This window comes from Aquarana catesbeiana, linkage group LG03, assembly GCF_042186555.1.
Source record: "Aquarana catesbeiana isolate 2022-GZ linkage group LG03, ASM4218655v1, whole genome shotgun sequence".
Classification (NCBI taxonomy): domain Eukaryota; kingdom Metazoa; phylum Chordata; class Amphibia; order Anura; family Ranidae; genus Aquarana; species Aquarana catesbeiana.
In genome coordinates this window covers 67,403,471-67,421,809 of record NC_133326.1, presented here as the reverse complement: position 1 = coordinate 67,421,809, position 18,339 = coordinate 67,403,471, and the positions used below count along the sequence as shown (strand labels likewise).

The window sequence follows — 18,339 nt, the reverse complement described above, 5'->3', positions numbered from 1 at the left end:
AGGATGCCGAAAATCTGACTTGTATCTTAGAGCCCATTCACACCTGAGCATTTTGTAGCTTGAAGCCTGAAGCTACAAAACGCTTGAGGGGAAAAAATCCATTATTCTCTATGGAGATGGTTCACATCTCCACTCCAAGTTGCCTGAAGCCCTACGCCTGAAGCTCAAACAAGTTCTGGACCCTTTTTTGTTGCGCGAATCGGGCAGATTTGGGCGTTTTTGGAGCAGGAAGCAGATGACAAAATCTAACAACATAGCAACAAATGATGAAACAGATGATCATTTTTCCTATTGGCTAATAAAAGAAATGCCAAAGCTCAAAAACGCTGGACAACGCTGCATGGAACCTCGCAAATATGCCCGAAAAAAAGCGCGACAAAACGCCGGAAGAAATGCTCAAAAATGCTACGCTCAGGTGTGAATGCAGCTAAGTGTACAGTTCTGAGAAAATCATTGAGCCAAAGACACCAGGAAATTACATTTTTGGAGGCATTCTGTACACTATCTGCTTACAGAACACCTCCAGGTTTCCAAATTGCATTGCATTTTACGGAAAATTACAGCACTGCAATTTGCAAAGCAAGGGTTATTTTTTTAACATTACATTACAATATGGCTTGCGTAGCCATTGTATATGCTATTTTTTCTTTTCTATTCTTTTTTTACTGGATCTCTCATGAACTTTTCATGGCCTGTCTGACTGAGCACATTAATTATAGTTTTCTTATTTACTTTCATTAAGAGATATCAAAGTAAGAAATGTTCAGGTTTATGTATCACACTTTACACAAATAAGATTTTTGTTTTATGTTTATCATAACAGTAATTACAGTCATTGCTAGACTGTTATTCCTAATCTTTAAGGAAGGCTTACTGACTAGAAGGGTACCAGCAGAATGGCGTAAAGCTAACATGGTACCAATATTCAAGAATGGGTACAGATACATACCTGGAAACTACAGGCCAGTCAGCCTAACATCAATAGTTCGTAAACTTTTGGAGGGGATGATAAGGGACCATATCCAGGAATTTGCAGATAAGAATAGCATCATTAGTAGTAACCAGCATTGATTTATGATAAATCGTTCTTGCCAGACCAACCTATTCACATTCTATGAGGAAGTGAGCTGTAATCTGCATAAGGGAAGGCTGGTGGTTGTAATGTATTTAGACTTGACCAAAACAGTTGGCACGGTACCCCATAAACGATTAATACACAAATCTGTTCTGTTGGCGTTGACGATAGTATATTTACCTTCATTAAACAAAACGGGTTCGTTAAAGGGGCATGTCCAGAGGGTGGTGGCAAATAGCGAATCTTCTAAATGGTCTGCAGTTATAAGTGGGGTACCCCAGGGCTCTGTCCTGGGACCAATCCTGTTTAACTTGTTCTTAAATGATTTAGAGGTTGGGATAAATAATTTAATCTCAGTGTTTGCTGATGATAAAAAGCTAGGCAGGGTAATAACTTCACAACAGGATATAGAAAATCTACAGGAAGACCTCAATAAAATAGAGTGTGGGCAAACACATGGCAAATTAAGTTCAATATAGATAAATGTATAGTAATGAACTTGGGGGTTAAAAATATCAATGCAGGTTACACGCTAGGGGTAAAACCTCTGGGGGAATCAAGGATGTAAAAAGATTTGGGGGTACTAGTCGATGAGAGACTTAGCAGTAGCATGCAATGCTAGGCTGCAGCGAGCAAGGCCAGTAGAATATTAGCATGCATTAAGAAAGGTATCTACTCAAGAGATAAAACTATAATTCTGCCACTTTAATAAACTCTGGTTGGCTGCATCTTGAGTATGCTGTCCAGTTCTGGTCACCTGTCCTCAGAAGGGATGTGCTGGAACTGGAGAGAGTCAAGAGAAAAGCAACAAAACTAATAGGAGAGTTGGAGGATCTCAGTTATGAGGAACGATTGCAAACATAAAGCCTATTCTCCCTGGAGAGCAGATGCTTAAGAGGGGATATGATAGTGATATACAAATATATTAATGTTAATTCCAGCATTGGGAGTTAACTATTCAGTTTTAGGTCACTCAAGAAGATACATGGCCACTCAATGAAGTTAGACGAGAAGCAGTTCAACCTTAAACTGCATAAGGTTTTTTTTACTGTTAGAGCAGTAAGGATGTGAAACTCCCTTCCACAATTGGTGGTTTCAGAAAAAAATGTTGCTAATTTTAAAAAAACTCTTAGATGGGCATCTTGTTGAACACAATATACAAGGATATGGGAAGTGGTAAAGACATAACACACACACATACACACACACAGGTTGAACTGGATAGACTGGAGTCTTTATTCAACCTTAAAAACTATGTAACTATATATACAGTATCTCAGTGAGTGTACAGCTTGTATAACAGTGAAAATTTGCTGTCCCCTCAAAATAACTCAAAACACAGCCATTATTGTCTAAACCGCTGACAACAAAAGTGAGTACACCCCTAAGTGAAAATGTCCAAATTGGGCCCAATTAGCCAATTTCCCTCCTCGGTGTCATGTGACTCGTTAGTGTTATAAGGTCTCAGGTGTGAATGGGGAGCAGGTGTGTTAAATTTGGTGTTATCGCTCTGACTCTCTCATACTGGTCACTGGAAGTTCAACATGGCACCTCAACTCCCTGAGGATCTGAACAAAAAGAATTGTTGCTCTACATAAAGATGGCCTAGGCTTTAAAAAGATTGCCAAGACCCTGAAACTGAGCTGCAGCACAGTGGCCAAGACCATATAGTGGTTTAACAGGACAGGTTGAGTTATTTTGAGGGGACAGCAAATTTACACTGTTATACAAGCTGTACAATCACTACTTTACATTGTAGTAAAGTGTAATTTCTTCAGTGTTGTCACATGAAAAGATATAATAAAATATTTACCAAAATGTGAGGGGTGTACTTACTTTTGTGAGATACTGTAACTATGCAAGTAGAAAAAGATTCACGGAAAGAGGCTCTGAGCAAAGATTGTAGAAATTCATTTGACCACTTTTTTGGAATCTCCATCCCAGTGAATGCAGCATCCTCAAATAAAAAGCTGGCTCGCCAATCCCTTGCTGACCCCTCCCATCATTAGTGGTGAGAATCCTCACATCCAGTGATTTAAGTGGATTAAAAAAGAAATAATATTCGTCCTTATTATGTGCTACCTATATATTGAAGTAGAGCACTTCATTTTCACAGCATATTACAGCATTGCCCTGAATATCTTAAACCTTCCTTGGAACATTTCATGTGTAGATTGAATCCGAAGGTTGCTTTCACACTGATCAGTTGCAAAAATGTGATAAACGTTCATATGAGTTTTTGCTGCGTTTCTGATGCATTTTGCACCTGTGAAAAAAGGACATGTGACAATGCACAAAAAACGCAAACGTAGGTGGTTTTTCTGCATTTCGTATGTGTTTTCAATTCATTTCAATGGGGAGGTGCGATTTATAAATGCAACTGACGTGCAACTGACTGGTGTTAAGAATTCCATCAATTTTAACGTCCATGCATTTTTCCTTCGTTTATGGTAAAGCAAAAATGGAAGAAAAACTGATCAGTGTGAAAGGGCCCTAAATGGTAGACAAGTAAATCTCCTCGTACTGTGCTAAATAAGCATGGAACTGATCTGCACTTTGCCATTATTCTGACTGGGTATCCAAAACAGTAAAGTGCAGGCAGCCTGCTAGTTATGTCTTCTATCATTTTAATGATTTTTTTAGGTCCCTGGGGTCACAATCCTTCACTGCCAATAAACACAAAGTGTATTGATTTTAAATACAGATGAGCTCTGGGTCCCCACATTGGGTTAGCTATGGTGTTTACAGAGTAAAAAGTATATTTCTGTTTTTTTCCTTAGTAGGTAAAACCATCTAGTTCAACCAATAGAAAAAATAAATACATAGAAAAAAATAGAAAATATACACAATCCTATACCAAGAGTTACATAGTTACATAGTAGGTAAGGTTGAATAAAGGCAATAGTCCATCCGGTTCAACCAATGTAGGTGTACATGTGTCGGTGTCTATAATTATTTCCCATATCCCTGTATGTTGTGTTCTTTAACCCTTTCATGACTAAGCCTATTTTTGAAATTTGGTGTTTACAAGTTAAAATCCGTATTTTTTGCTAGAAAATTACTTACAGTTCCCAAACATTATATATATTTTTTTAGCAGAGAATCTAGAGAATAAAATGGCAATCGTTGCAATATTTTTTTATCACACGGTATTTGTGCAGCGGTGTTTTAAACGCAAATTTTTGGAAAAGGGACAATTTCATGAATTTTAAAAAATCCAAACAGTAAAGTTACCCCAATTTTTTTGTATAATGTGAAAGATGATGTTACGCCGAGTAAATAGATACCAAACATGTCACCCTTTATAATTGCACGCACTCGTGGAATGGCGACAAACTACGGTACCTATGAATTTCCATAGGCGACCCTTTAAAATTTTTTTACGGTTACCAGGTTTGAGATACAGAGGAGGTCTAGTGCTAGAATTATTGCTCTCGCTCTGACGATCACGGTGATACCTCACATGTGTGATTTGAACACTGTTTACATATGCGGGCGCGACTTCCGTATGCGTTTTCTTCGCTGCGCGAGCTCGCGGGGACAGGGGCACTTTAAAAAAATTTTTTTTTTTTTTATTTATTTTATTTATTTTTTTACTTTATAAATTGTGTTTATACCCCCGATCCCTCCTCTGCACTTCAAAGTATTCAGATCGCCGAAAACGGCGATTCTGAATACTGTGTACTTTTTAAAATTCGGTGCCATTGGCAGCCGAGTAAACAGGAAGTGACGTCATGACGTCACTTCCGCATTTACAATGAGAAGGCTGGAACGAAGCCATGCACAGCTTCGTTCCAGCCCGCCCCCTAGCCGCGGAAGGCACACGATTAGACACCGGGCCTCCCGATCACACGAGAGGCCCGGTAACAGCGGCGGGAGGCGGCGGGAGGGGGGTTGTCCCCTCCCGCTCCTCTGGTATAACAACCGAGCGGCTTTTAGCCGCATCGGTTGTTATACTTGGGTAGCCGATCGCCCGCTGTAAACAACGGTACCGGGATGATGCCTGCAGCTGCGGGCATCATCCCGGTATAACCCCGAAAAGCCGAGTACGCATATCTGCGTATGGTCGGCGGGAAGGGGTTAAAATGCACATCCAAGAGTTTCTTAAAAATATCCATGCTGCATGAGGGAGGGAGCCAGGAGCACCGAAGAGGGACCCGAGAAGAGGAGGATCGGAGCTGCTCTGTGTAAATCCACTGCACAGGACAGGTAAGTATAACATGTTTGTTATTTTTAACCAAAAAAAAAAGAGACTTTAGTATCACTTTAAGTTTACTATATGGACCATTTATGTGTTTGTACATGCTGATCATATCCCCCCTTAATCTCTTCTTCTCAAGAGAGAATAAATTCAGTTCATCGAATCTTTCCTCATATCTGAGCTTCTCTATGTTTTTTATCATATACACATAATCCAATGAGAGCGCTAAACATACGTCTAGGAGTCCAAGGTAATTTAATTATAAAATGAATCATAGCAGAATAAATTCAAAGCATTTCCGAGGCCTAACACCCACACCTGTCATCAGGGTTTGAGAATTAAGCAATGCAGTGGCGGCTGGTGGTATATTTTTTTGGGGGGGTGGCAAACAATGCACCCACAGTCACCCGCACCAGACCACAAACCACCCCCAACCCCCTCGGCCGGTCAGTCAACAGCCCTGCACTTACCCCATCTAGGTTGCAGGCAGCACTTCCTCCAGGCGCCGGGCAGCGGCTTCCCTGCGTCTCCTCCTCCTCAGCATCACAGCGGCCTCCACCGTGCGTTTCCTCCCTCTTTTTCCTAGGCGGCCGATAGGATCACTTCTCCTCTCGACCGCTTCCTGATTGGCCAGGAGGAGAATCAGGAAGACAATAGCGAATTAATTCGTTATTGTCACACAACTAGGTGGGCTTAATTCGTAGTGCTCCACGCCCACTCTTTTTTAAGCCAATTAGAGCCTCAGGCTCCAATCACGTGCTTCTAAAAAAACAAAAAAACAAACCATTGCAATCCATGCGTCTGGCGCCCTGCATGTAGATTAGGGGCTGGGATTAGGGGGGCAGCGCCCCATATGAACGGGCCACCACTGAAGCAATGTATGGCTAACTTGAAGCTCAACTTCAGGCACAAATCTTTCAATTAAAAAAAAAATGGCCACAAATTATAGGAATCAACTTTATGTATAACAAATGTTTTTGAAAACCTAGATATTACCTTGTAAAAGTAGCGGTGACATCATCACTTTGCTACACATTACCGAAGCAGAGAGCAGAGCTGTGGGAGGGGCCCAGCAGGTCCACCCCTTACCAACTGCCTGCAGAAAACTACAAGAGGGGGCGGAGACAAGACCAGTCACCCTGCCCAAGCGGATAGAACAGCAGTGAGCAGTCTTTATTACAGGAAGCTCCTGCACAGAGGCAAAGTTTCACATGGATTACTGCATAGATCTGGAAATACACAAGGCTCACCAAGGTTTAAATAAGAATGCACATGCTTTTTGTTTTTAGACAATATTTGCTTATCCCGGAATTCAGCTTTAAACATGATGTTGGCTCTTTTTGGATGCAAGACCCATCTGACCTGTTGCAGAATAGTCTTGCCGTGTGTGTGTTCTCTCACCTTTATAAAAAATAAATCTCTTTGCAAGTAAAAAAATGTGCATTTTGTTGTTTTTCCTGTTAGGAGCCTGGAAAGCATTACACCTATGATCAGCAGATTGCGGGTGCAGTGCAGGACTCCTGCAGACTGTCAGTGTAGCTGTCTGCCTGTACCTCGTACGGGTAGGCAGTTATACACTGACCAGGAGCATCAATGAACTTCCACAGCGTTCAACAGCACCAGCACCCTGGCAGTTAATTGAGAACTACAAGCCGACAGCCACGTGCATAAACATTAACATGATACATGTAACCTCTTATAGCGCCACTTAGGGGTCTAATATAGCAGAAATCATATACTGCTCTCCACTCTCTACTGAACACCAAAGTGTTCATTCCAAACTATGCCTGCATTTTGGTGGCTATTCGCAAAATAACTTCTGTTCTGTGGAGCCTGTGTTGCCCAATGGGTTCTCCATCTATTATACTGCAGAACAAATCTGTGATCATCTGGTCATGTCGGCTGAACAGCACCTGCATCCAATCAGATGCAGGCACTGTTCGGGTATTTTGACAGCCAGTGGTGCCAACTGTTAGAATACAATACCCACTGTATAGCTCAGATAGCGTATGTACAGCATGGATGAAGGGATATGTTATATTCTATCTAAGTGTGTATGGCCAGCTTAAAGTGGAGTTCCACCCACTTTTACAACTCTTCAGCATCCCTCACTAAACTGTGCACTGTAAACAAATTGGATATTTTTTTATTTTTTTTCTCAGCACCTACTGTATATCTGCTTTATTCATTTTTTCACTTCCTCCTCCCTGGCCGCGGCCCATTGCATCATTTCCTGTTTGCAATGCCTTCTGGGAAGGAGCGGCAACTTCCTCTGACACTGCCGTTGCTATGGAAACCTGACCTAAAACATATTACACTGCTTGTGCTGCACTGAGCATGTGCGAGATCTGCAAGGATGAGATCCAGGAAGAAATACAGTCTGGCTTCAGATGCCCACACTTAAGATGGCCACGACCTGCTGTAAGTTTATAAAATAACAAACTACTGCTATAAACTAACAAAACAAACCTTAGTTTACAGACTAACTTTACTAGAATACATTAAGCTTGTGTATTATAGGGGTATTTTTATTCAAAAAGTAGAATTTCGGCCGGAACACCACTTTAAGTGTTCATTACAGGATCATACACTGAGGTCAAGGGGGTCTATTTATAAAACATCCATTGGACCAATGGTACAAGCATTCATCTAGGCTGCATACATTTTCCCTGGATCTTCTCTAATACTATTTTTTCCTACGATCGTCAGCTCCATCTAGTGGCCAAAATGACGTACATGTTTCTGAAATGCCTCAATCAGAAAAATTGCTGCATTTTTGCCACTAGGTGGAGTTGATGTTCAAAGGAAATAATAGTATTTGAGCAAATACAAATACAGGGAAAATGTGTGCAGCCAGGACAAATGCTTGTAACAAATTGTAGATTTAGACTCATGTTCTGTCTTGATGACAGCTGTTACCAGGACAGAATGTGAGGGTCAATCTCCCCAAAGGGACATAGACGGCAATGAAAAGTCTAATAGAGGTTATGAGACTTCTCAACTCTATTTTTGACTCAAGCTGCATTTTATATTTTCAAACAGTGTTGAGACATTTATTACCAGTTGTGCATGTAACTAGTTACTGCTTCTACCTTACCTTGTAACTTGAGTTCTTGTTCCAAAATCAAGGGATCTCATGGACTGCAGCACTTCAATACAACCCATGTACTGAAAAACAAGATCAGAGATTCGGTTTGTATAAAACAATGTATATTTGGTCAATAAACACATTACCATACACATTTTTCAGTGTTTTACATGTTTGTAGTTACATAAGTAAAGCTGCACTATAGGGAGGTGTATACATACCATGGGCAGATGGGCCTATTTGTTATTGGAATCTGCATCTTTGGATCAAGACTTGCTTGGCTCTCCTCCATCCAGCCCCCTGCCTGAATAGGGACTATGCTTCTGCAAGAGTTAACATTTATTGATGCAATAAATGTCAGTGGGCTTTGCTAATTAATAGGTCTCCAAAATCATAGAAAGCAAAGGAAAACAATTCTCTGAATGTGCAAAATCCATGACACACTGAGCTTATGTTACCTGGTCACCACTAGACAGGTGACAGATCATAACGTCTCTTTTTCAAGGAGGCAACCTTCTCCACAGGGGTTTGGGAAACCTAAAGATAAAATAGAGAGCCTCTCTAAAGCTCAGTTCAGCTCTCATTGACTAACATGGGATTTCACATGTCATGCGACTTGGGGTCTCCCAAGTTGGATCCCAATTTGCGGTAGTGTGAACCGAGCCTAAAGCTGAAATCCAAACAGTTATAAAAACACCAATTAAATAAAATTTTTAATGATTTTGGATAAATTTTATTGCATTTGATATGCAACTTTTTCCCTTATATTGCAGTACAAAACTCCAGGCCGTACTCAAATGCTGTAATCCATTCAGTTTATTCAAAAGCAACAGCTTCTACACAGTCCCCGCACATGGTCAGTCTCAGTGAGATCTATAAAAGCTTCATCACATACCTCTGCAACAACAGATGAGTTATACAAATGTGATCTATTACTCACTGTTATCAGCAATCAATAGATCACTATTGCAGTGATCTGTTGCTGCAGGGAAGGGGGGAAGAGGGGGCATAGCTGGATCACAAATTGTGCTGATAATTACATGGACTATGTCAAAATTCCCCTTTAAGCACAACAACACCATAGCAATTTCATGAGTTGGGCTGCTACAGTACATTCTGTAGCAGGATCACAAGCCTAGGAATTGATTATGGGTAAATTCAGGTACCTAAACTAGTTTAATTAGTTTAGTTTAGTTTAGTTTAATTAAAACTATGATTAGGCGAGATCTGGGTGAAATGCGTCAAGGTGTGGCCACAGGTGGGCACTGGCATAATCTGTATAAATCTATATAAACATCAGCACTTCTTGTGATCCAGGTATGCCCCTTCTTTCCCTGCAGCACATCAACAGATTATTGCAATAGTGATCTATTGTTTGCTGGTAACCACAAGTAAGGGCTCATGCACACAGGACATTTTTTACAGCTGCTGTTAGGGGCAGTTGACATTTTTTTTTTTAACTGCCTCTAAAAGCCCCTCCATGTTAGCTTATGTGTCCATGCACACATAAACTGTCAGAGGCATTTGGAGGCTTAAGCCTGTACTTCCAGGAGCAGTAAAAACGAGCTGTAAAAACGAAAATGAAATGCTAGCCGCGTTTAGCCGCATTTGACGTTTTTAGGCGTTTGTACATTATAAAGGGTGTTTTTAATGAAAAATGTTTAAAAACCTAACGCCAAAAAACACGTGAAAATGCTCAATTACACTAATGTGAAAAGGCAGCTAAACATGAAATAATGGGCATTTTTAGCGCTGCTGTAGCGCTGGCGTTTTTAAAACAACCTGTGTGCATGAGCCCTAATAGATCGCATTAATAACTCATCTGTTGTTGCAGAGGTGTGTGATAGGGCTTTATTTATATCTCAGTGAGGCGGACCTGATCTAAATCTGCGCATGTAGAAAAAAAAAAAAAAGCAAACAAATATTAAAAAAGTAAAAATTATAAATAAATCAGAAAAAGATCCTACCTCCATCACTTCTCAGCCATGATGAAGTGCTCCCTTCCCTTTCCCCCACTCCTTTCTGTTCTCTAACTTTTAATTTCTATGTCTTCTCCTCAGCCCTTTCTCTCCACTAGTCACCCATCTGTGACTTCCCAATTTTTTAGCATGTAAGTGTACTTGTTCCCAGTGTACCCAATGACCATACACCTATATTTTCCGCAACGTATAATGTTAATGACATACTGTACTTTCTACTTTCATACCAGTCCTGGGGACGACATCCGTGTGTGACAAAACACGTTGGATGGAGCGATGTGCTGACGTCACCACGCTACACTAATCCCAGAAGGACGAGATGCTACACTGGGCCGGTGGGTTTATAATCTTCACGTGAGTTTTAAAGTGTTTTAATGTAAGTGCAACCTTTTTATTTAAATAATATTAAAAGGATTTTATGCTATGGCAAGTTTTACCTTTTTTTTGGATCTTGACGATCTTGAGTTTCCTCAAGTGGCAGAATTTCCTACTTCACCCTAAGTCCCCTTGGATGGATAGAGGCCCTGGCTGGGTTTTGAGCCACAAGTGATATTGACCTTCCATAACAGGAGGTCAACATAAGCTGGTAAGCAAGCACTTTGTAAGGTGAAGTCATTCACTAAGGATCTCGTACCCTTTCTGGTGACGGGTAGTGTATCCATTTCTGAAGGACTCATCATGTTTGGACTTCCTTCCTTTTATTTTTTTTTTCTTACTGTATTTTACGTATTTCTTTTATTTGGTTTCAGCGCAACTCTATAACAAAAATATATCTGGTGCTGTGTGTATCTCACAGGAGAGTTGCTGCTTCAGTATTTTACATTTCATGAAGATATCGTAATTTTCACTCTTCGATATAATCCTGGGTTGTTTAATAGTCAAGTTTTGCTGTTTTGTTTTTGTACTGCAGATTGACGAAGCTGTGCTTTACTAGGTCCATGATTACTGTACACTCAGTTCCTTTACTTTTATATTGTAAAACGTTTAATAAAACAAGAGTGAACACAAAATTTGCAATACATCAACTAAAAAGAAAAGAATATCTGTATGTTTTTGAGTAATGGTAAGCTAAAAAATATTCTCAAACATTCCAAGGTCAATTTTCTATTCACTAAGATAATTATATTTTGTGCATTTAAAGTATATGTAATACCTTGTAATAAATTTAGCCTTTACAAAAAAATGCTTTTTATCTACAAAAGTTCAGAATTTTCTCTATAAAGATTTATTTTTCATTCCCTTTTGTCAGCCAGACCTTTCTCCATGTATGTGCATAACATGGTATATTACAAACTTCAAAGGCCTGACACCTAGTCAGCTGTCTTCATAAACCTTTGATCCAGACAGTAAACATAAGACAAAGATGTATTATAAAGGATCCATCCCACATGGAAATCACAAGGGGGCTTTCGAAATCTAAAGCAAAACCAAACTTGCAGCAAAAACAATACTCTACTGTGCAAACTGCCGTCCTAGTCTTCCTGGAGATTCAGTGTTCCCAGTGTGTTGTTGGCTCTTTGAATTTGGCACCTTACTTGCCTGGAGCCATACCCTAGATTAGGAGTCTCCAAACTGTGGCCCGGGGGCCAAATGTGGCCCACTACAAGATCTTATCTGGCCTGCAGCTGATGTGCACAGCCTCTACTCTGATGGGGATCACAGTTTAGGGGGACTGTTATGGGGACCCTTATATATGGGGGGGGACTGTGATGTTAGAGGGACTTTGATATGGACTGTAATGTAAGGGGGACCCAGATTTAAAGTGGTTGTAAACCTCAAGCTTGTACAGTAGTTGTACTTATTGGTAAGCCTATAATAAGTCTTACCTACAGGTACTGTAAATATCTCCTAACCGTGTACCTTTTAGGAGATATTTACTATATATGCAGCCGGTGACGTAATCGGCGCAAACGCTCTAAAGGAACGGCCGCATGGGCCGTTCCTTCAGAATCCTGTGCCATAAATGATGGCTCCCCCATGCATGTGCAGGAGTGACATCATCGCGGCTCAGGCCAGTCACACAGCCGGGGTCCGCAGACCCCGGAAGGAAGACGGGTGAAGATGGAAGTCGTCGCCAGCAATGACATCACATCGCTGGAATGCTTCGTTTTCAGGTAAGTTTCACATAATGTGCTAGTATGTGATGAATACTAGCACATTATCCCTTTTCCTTGCAGGTCTGAGAAAAAAAAAAGCACCCAGCGGCAGTGCTGTATTTAGGCCTAGGCCGACAAGGCCCAGGCCTAGGGCGGCACTTTGCGGGGGGGCGGCGAAAAAACGCCCCCCCCCGCCCGCCCGCCTTCCCGAGTCCCGCGGCCTTCTCCCGCACAGATGCAGGCTCCGGCGGCCGGCTTCCTGTGGTGTAGATGGCGTGCTTGGCGGGGGGGGGGCGTCTCGCGCCCCCATAAACGGCCACGGTGACTTGCTACATTTAATTTGGATGGGCGGAGGCGGAGCCTAAAGCTCCGCCTTCTACCCTCCTCCGTTCGGCTTTCCTGCATCGCTCGTCTCGGGCAGGGTCTGATGACAGGAGGAGAGAGAGAGAGAGAGAAGCACGAGGGGAACCCCCTACCCCATAGCCAGGACAGCAGGTAAAATACTGTAGATTAAATTACTATTACTCTTGTACAGTAAAGTGCACATGCATGGGATCACTTTTATTGCAATATCATGACCATGAGCACAGATTGGCTGCTTGGGTGCATGTGCCAAGCAGCCAATCTGTGCTCAATATGGAAATGAATATACAGATCATGATATTGCAATAAAAGTGATCCATGCTACAAACTCATTACACAGTCCACCTTCAGTGAAAGTTCATGTACTGCAAACTTTGCAGTACATGAATTTTCACTAAGAGCCCTTTCACACTGGGGCGTCGGGGCTGTCGGCGGTAAAGCACCGCTATTTTTAGTGACGCTTTACCGTCGTTTTTGCAGGGGTTTTCGGCCGCTAGTGGGGCGGTTTTAACCCCCGCTAGCGGTCGAAAAAGGGTTAAAACATCCTGCAAAGCAGCGCTGCAGCAGTGTTTTGCAGGCAGATTTAACCCTTTTAAAACCGCCCCACTATCGGCTGAATAGCGCTGCTAAACCGACGGTAAAGTGGCGCTAAAAATAGCGCCGCTTTATCGCCGGGGTGCTTTCAGTGTGAAAAGGCTCTAAAGAGGTTAAAGCACTGATTGCTACTGATTAGGCGGCACTCTTCAGCTGTACTTATAAGGTAGCACTGATTTGCTACAGTGATGGGCATTGATGAGGCCGCACTGATGGCCCCTGATAACCTGCACTGATGAGGCTGCATTGATGGGCACTGATGAAGAGGCATTGATGGGCACTGATGAGGCTGCATTGATGGGCACTGGTGAGGCTGCATTGACGGGCACTGGTGAGGCTGCATTGACGGGCACTGGTGAGGCTGCGATGACGGGCACTGGTGAGGCTGCGATGATGGGCACTGGTGAGGCTGCGATGATGGGCACTGGTGAGGCTGCGATGATGGGCACTGGTGAGGCTGTGCTGATGGGTACTGGCGAGACTGCCCTGATGGGCACTGGGGAGGCTGCCCTGATGGGCACTGGTGAGGCTGCATTGATGGGCACTGGTGAGGCTGTGCTGATGGGCACTGATGAGGAGGCATTGATGGGCACTGATGAGGCTGCATTGACGGGCACTGGTGAAGCTGCGATGATGGGCACTGGTGAGGCTGTGCTGATGGGTAATGGCGAGACTGCCCTGATGGGCACTGGTGAGGCTGCGCTGATGGGCACCGGTGAGGCTGCGCTGATGGGCACCGGTGAGGCTGCGCTGATGGGCACCGGTGAGGCTGCGCTGATGGGTACTGATGAGGCTGCGCTGATGGGTACTGATGAGGCTGCATTGAAGGGCAGTGATGAGGCTACACTTGGTACCCACTTTTAATGTAGAGAGAGGAAGAGGTGGAGCTTAAAAGGGAAGGGGTGTGGTTTACAGATTACAGGGTGGGACTTAAACTCAAAGGGGTGTGGCCTTGACAAGAAGGGGTGGGTCATATTTAAATTAGGGGTGCATGGGTTTAGTCAGGCCTAGGGCAGCACAAAACCTAAATACACCACTGCCCAGCGGTTTACAACTGCTTTAAAGGGGACTTTGATGAGAAAAGTGCAGACTGAACATATTTTTTTTCAACCTTTAATAATAGCTCTTTGCTTTGTTTTAGTTATTTCCTTGATGTTCAGAATTATATCATGCTTATTACAAAAAGCTCCAGATAAAACAGTGATTTTTTTAAATTGTATTCATTCATTTACAACAGATTATTTTTTTTGCTTCCCAAATATTTGTGAAATTTATGATGTGTGTGTGGCCCTATAAAAGTTATAACTACCCGGCCCTTCACCCAAATAACCTTTAGCTAAAGCAGGTTATACACATAGTAGGTTTTCCAATGAACTTTCGTATGAAAATTCTCATCAGTACATTCGATGTCATGACAAATGTCGTTGGAAAGTACTTACAAAAACATTTGCTTTAACCCCTTAACCTCCGGAAGGTTTTACCCCCTTCATCCCCAGGCAATTTTGTTTGCTATTCAGCACTGTGCTAATTTAACGGGCAATTGCTCAGTCATGCAAAACTGTAGGCGAATGAAATCTACTGTATATAATTTTTTCACACAAATTGAGTTTTTTTTGGTGATATTTAAATTATCTTTCAAATTATTTTACCCCCACGAATCAATAACCTCATTTAAAGTCCCACTTGATCACCACTGAGTTTATTTATTGTTATGGAAACGAAAAATACCAAAAAATAAAAAAAAAAAAAAAAAAAAAAAAAAAGTTTTTCTTAGTTTCTGTTATAATATTTTTGCAAACAAATAATCTTTTTTCATGAATTCAAGCCAAAATGTATTCTGCTACATTTCTATAGTATAAAAAAAAAAACAAATCAGTATATATTGTTTGGTCTGTGTGAAAGTTATAGTCTACAAACTTTGGTATATACATTTGAAAATTGATCAATCATTATGTACTGACGGCCTATCTCATTTCTTCAGGCCCTAAAATGCCAGGACAAATTACCCCTTTTTGGAAAGGAGACAGTCCAAGGTATTTAGTAAGAGGCATGGCAAGTGTTTTGAAGTTGTAATTTTTGTCACAATTTTTGGGAAAATGAAGAGATAAAAAATAATAATACATTTCTTTACATACTTTCATCAGTGCAATACAGCGACATTATATGATTGGTGTGGTGGTGATCAGGGATAATGAGTGGTGACAGTATGTAAAAAAAAAATAATAATAATATTAAGACATTTTTATTTGCTTCTCTAATTATTTTTTCTTTTTTTAACATCTTTTTTCTTCTTTACTATTATTTGTCATCAGAGTGGTTTAGCACACACTGTACTACTCTTGGGGGGGGGGGGGGGGGCGGCGGCGGGTTATCAGGGATTTTTTTTTACACTATTATTGCTTATAGCAGTGATGATCACTGACTGTTATAACCAATAGTTCTAGCTGTCATGAATGGCTTTCATTCATGACAGCTTCTTACTATTGTGATCTGTGATTGGCTGCAGCTAATCACATTGTACAGAGTGTTGTGATTGGCCCAGGTACCATGTGATAGCTGTGGGCCAATCACAGAATCACAAAAGTAAGCAAAAGTCATAAATGAAAGACATTTATGACTGTTTTGTTTACATTGTAATCATGTGATCGCTATGATTGGTCACAGCGATCACATGATACCCCACCCACTCACAGTGATCATCATGATCTGCTGTGTCCACCGGACACAGCGGTCAGGGGTTTGTACCGCTATGCGGTTACGGGGCATGCCAGCATGTGTATGCTCAGCAAAGTACAGGTACAATCTGTAATAATCTACTGTTGGTGGGCAGCAAGTGGTAATGATGAAGGTCCAATGATGAAGGTCCAAACAAATCTTAATGGCTCAAACCAGTTTTGAAACTTTGATATGTGTTAGTAAAACTGTACAAATTATCGCAACTACTTAGCGTATCCAGGTGAATTATACAGTGGTTTTTTTCAGGACAAATTGGGCCTTCACTTGGCGTTAAATGACAATAGATATCTCATGAGTTTTTGGGGTTTTTTAATAAAAAAGGAAACTGTCCCAGAATTGTAAAAAAAATATATTTTTGGGAATTTTAACTGTATAATTCTTGCCATTACCATTACCCACCAGGAAAAAACAACTCACAATAAATTCTCCTACTCCTGGTGATCGCAGCGATACCACATATTATCTACATCTTGTTACACTCACCCACGTCTTGCATTGCACACTTATTTTTACCAGTAAACTGAGCTTTTATAGTGAAATACAGGATTTTGAAATCCATCTGACTGTTTTGATGTTGAATTTTCAAAGTTCTGTCAGATTAGCAAACCTGTGAGATCAGCAGGCTTGCCGCTGCTTTTAAAATTCAACATCAAAACAGTCTGACGGATTCAAAATACTGTATTTCACTATATAAGCTGAGCTTACTGGTAAAAATAAGTGTGAAATGAAAGTCTCCAGTCGGTGTAAAAAGATGTCTGCTTGCCGCCTTCTGACTGCAGGCTTACTGTGGACAAGTGCGGGGTGTAGTAAGATGGCTGTGACGGAACGTTACTTCCGTTACAAAATCTGACGGGTCGCCTAATCTGACGTTACATCAGCACTGATCCTGACACAAGTCTAGATTAACCCTGATCTAACTATTTTATTTTTTTAGGCTCGGTTCACACTACTGCGATACAATCTTGATGTGATTTTCAGTACGAATATGTAGTATGACTGTAGTATGACTGATGAAATTTTGGATGTGGTTAGCATATTTTAGGGAGCCAAATGTCACTGAAATCGCACCAAAGTAGCACAAGAACCTTTTCCAAAATTGCAGCGGACAGAGTCCCAATGATGTGAACAGGTATTAAATAATGGGATTTCCTTTGGCATGTGATTCTGTGCAACTCACATCATAAATCGCACTAGTGTAAACCAGCACTTACACACACCTTTCTGTTTACATTTTTTCCTGAAGGTCTGAAGTCCGCTCTCTGCTGACATCACTGGAATCATGAACTGGCAGCGGGCCCCAACCTGCACACACATGGGATTCGCCCACCTCTCCACCCTCCCCTGCATCCTAGCAGCCGGTCTGCTCTGACGGCAGCTGCCTCATGTTAAATATAGCCTGGGTTGTGACCTGTGGTCAGGACTCTTCGAACGCGCGGGCCCCTTACATGTGTACTGGCTGTACCCCCCTGATCCCTGGTCAGGATTCGCCCACATGCCTGGACCGGCACCAGGCTCAGCCTCTCAGAGAGCTGCTGAGAGGCTGAGCCGGCTGCTCCCACCCACTCCACAGCCCAGTGAGTGTGGGGGGCATAGCAGAGAGCTGCTGACTGACAGTCTATGCTCTCCATGCTCAGGGAGCTCAGAGAACCGAGCTATCAGTGGTGTTTCATCACTCGGTTCTCAGCCTTAGAGCTGGCGGGGGAAAGATGCCGCATCAAAGCCAGGTAAGTATGATTCCCAAAAAAAAGGCTCATATTTGTCTTTTAATTTACGCTATACCCAGTGGAGGTTGTGCTCCATTTTCTGGGGGGGCGTTAAACAAACCCCCCCCCCAGGTCCACACTTACCCCATCCAGGTCGTGGCTTCCTTCTCTTCTCCTACCGGCTAATCCGGTCTTAAGACTCACTTCCTGTCTTGATTGGCCGGGAGGAGAAGCCGGAAGTAAATAGCGAATATTGATTCGCTCATGTCACAAGTGGGTGGGCTCTGGGCGCAGTGCTCTGTGCCCCGAGCCCAACCTTTTTGAAACCAATTAGAGCCTCAGGCTTAAGTCATGTGCTTCAGTAAAAAAAAAAAAAAAAAAACTTGTAGAAATGTATGCGCCCGGTGCCCCGCATGGAGATCAGGGGGACAGCGCCCCTGCTCCCCTTATGGTGCGGCCACCGCTGGCTATATCCAGTATATTTTCTTTATGTTATAGCTGCAC

General features: G+C 42.1%; 1 protein-coding gene across 1 annotated transcript in view; it reads right to left on the bottom strand.

Annotated features, from left to right (window-relative positions):
• SHC4 (SHC adaptor protein 4) overlaps positions 1-18,339 on the bottom strand; it is a 124,941-nt gene that overhangs the window by 75,040 nt on the left and 31,562 nt on the right. The window contains exon 2 of the mRNA XM_073618666.1: positions 8,374-8,444. Within this exon, the coding sequence (XP_073474767.1) occupies positions 8,374-8,444 (71 nt within the window). The remainder of the gene's footprint in view (positions 1-8,373; positions 8,445-18,339) is intronic.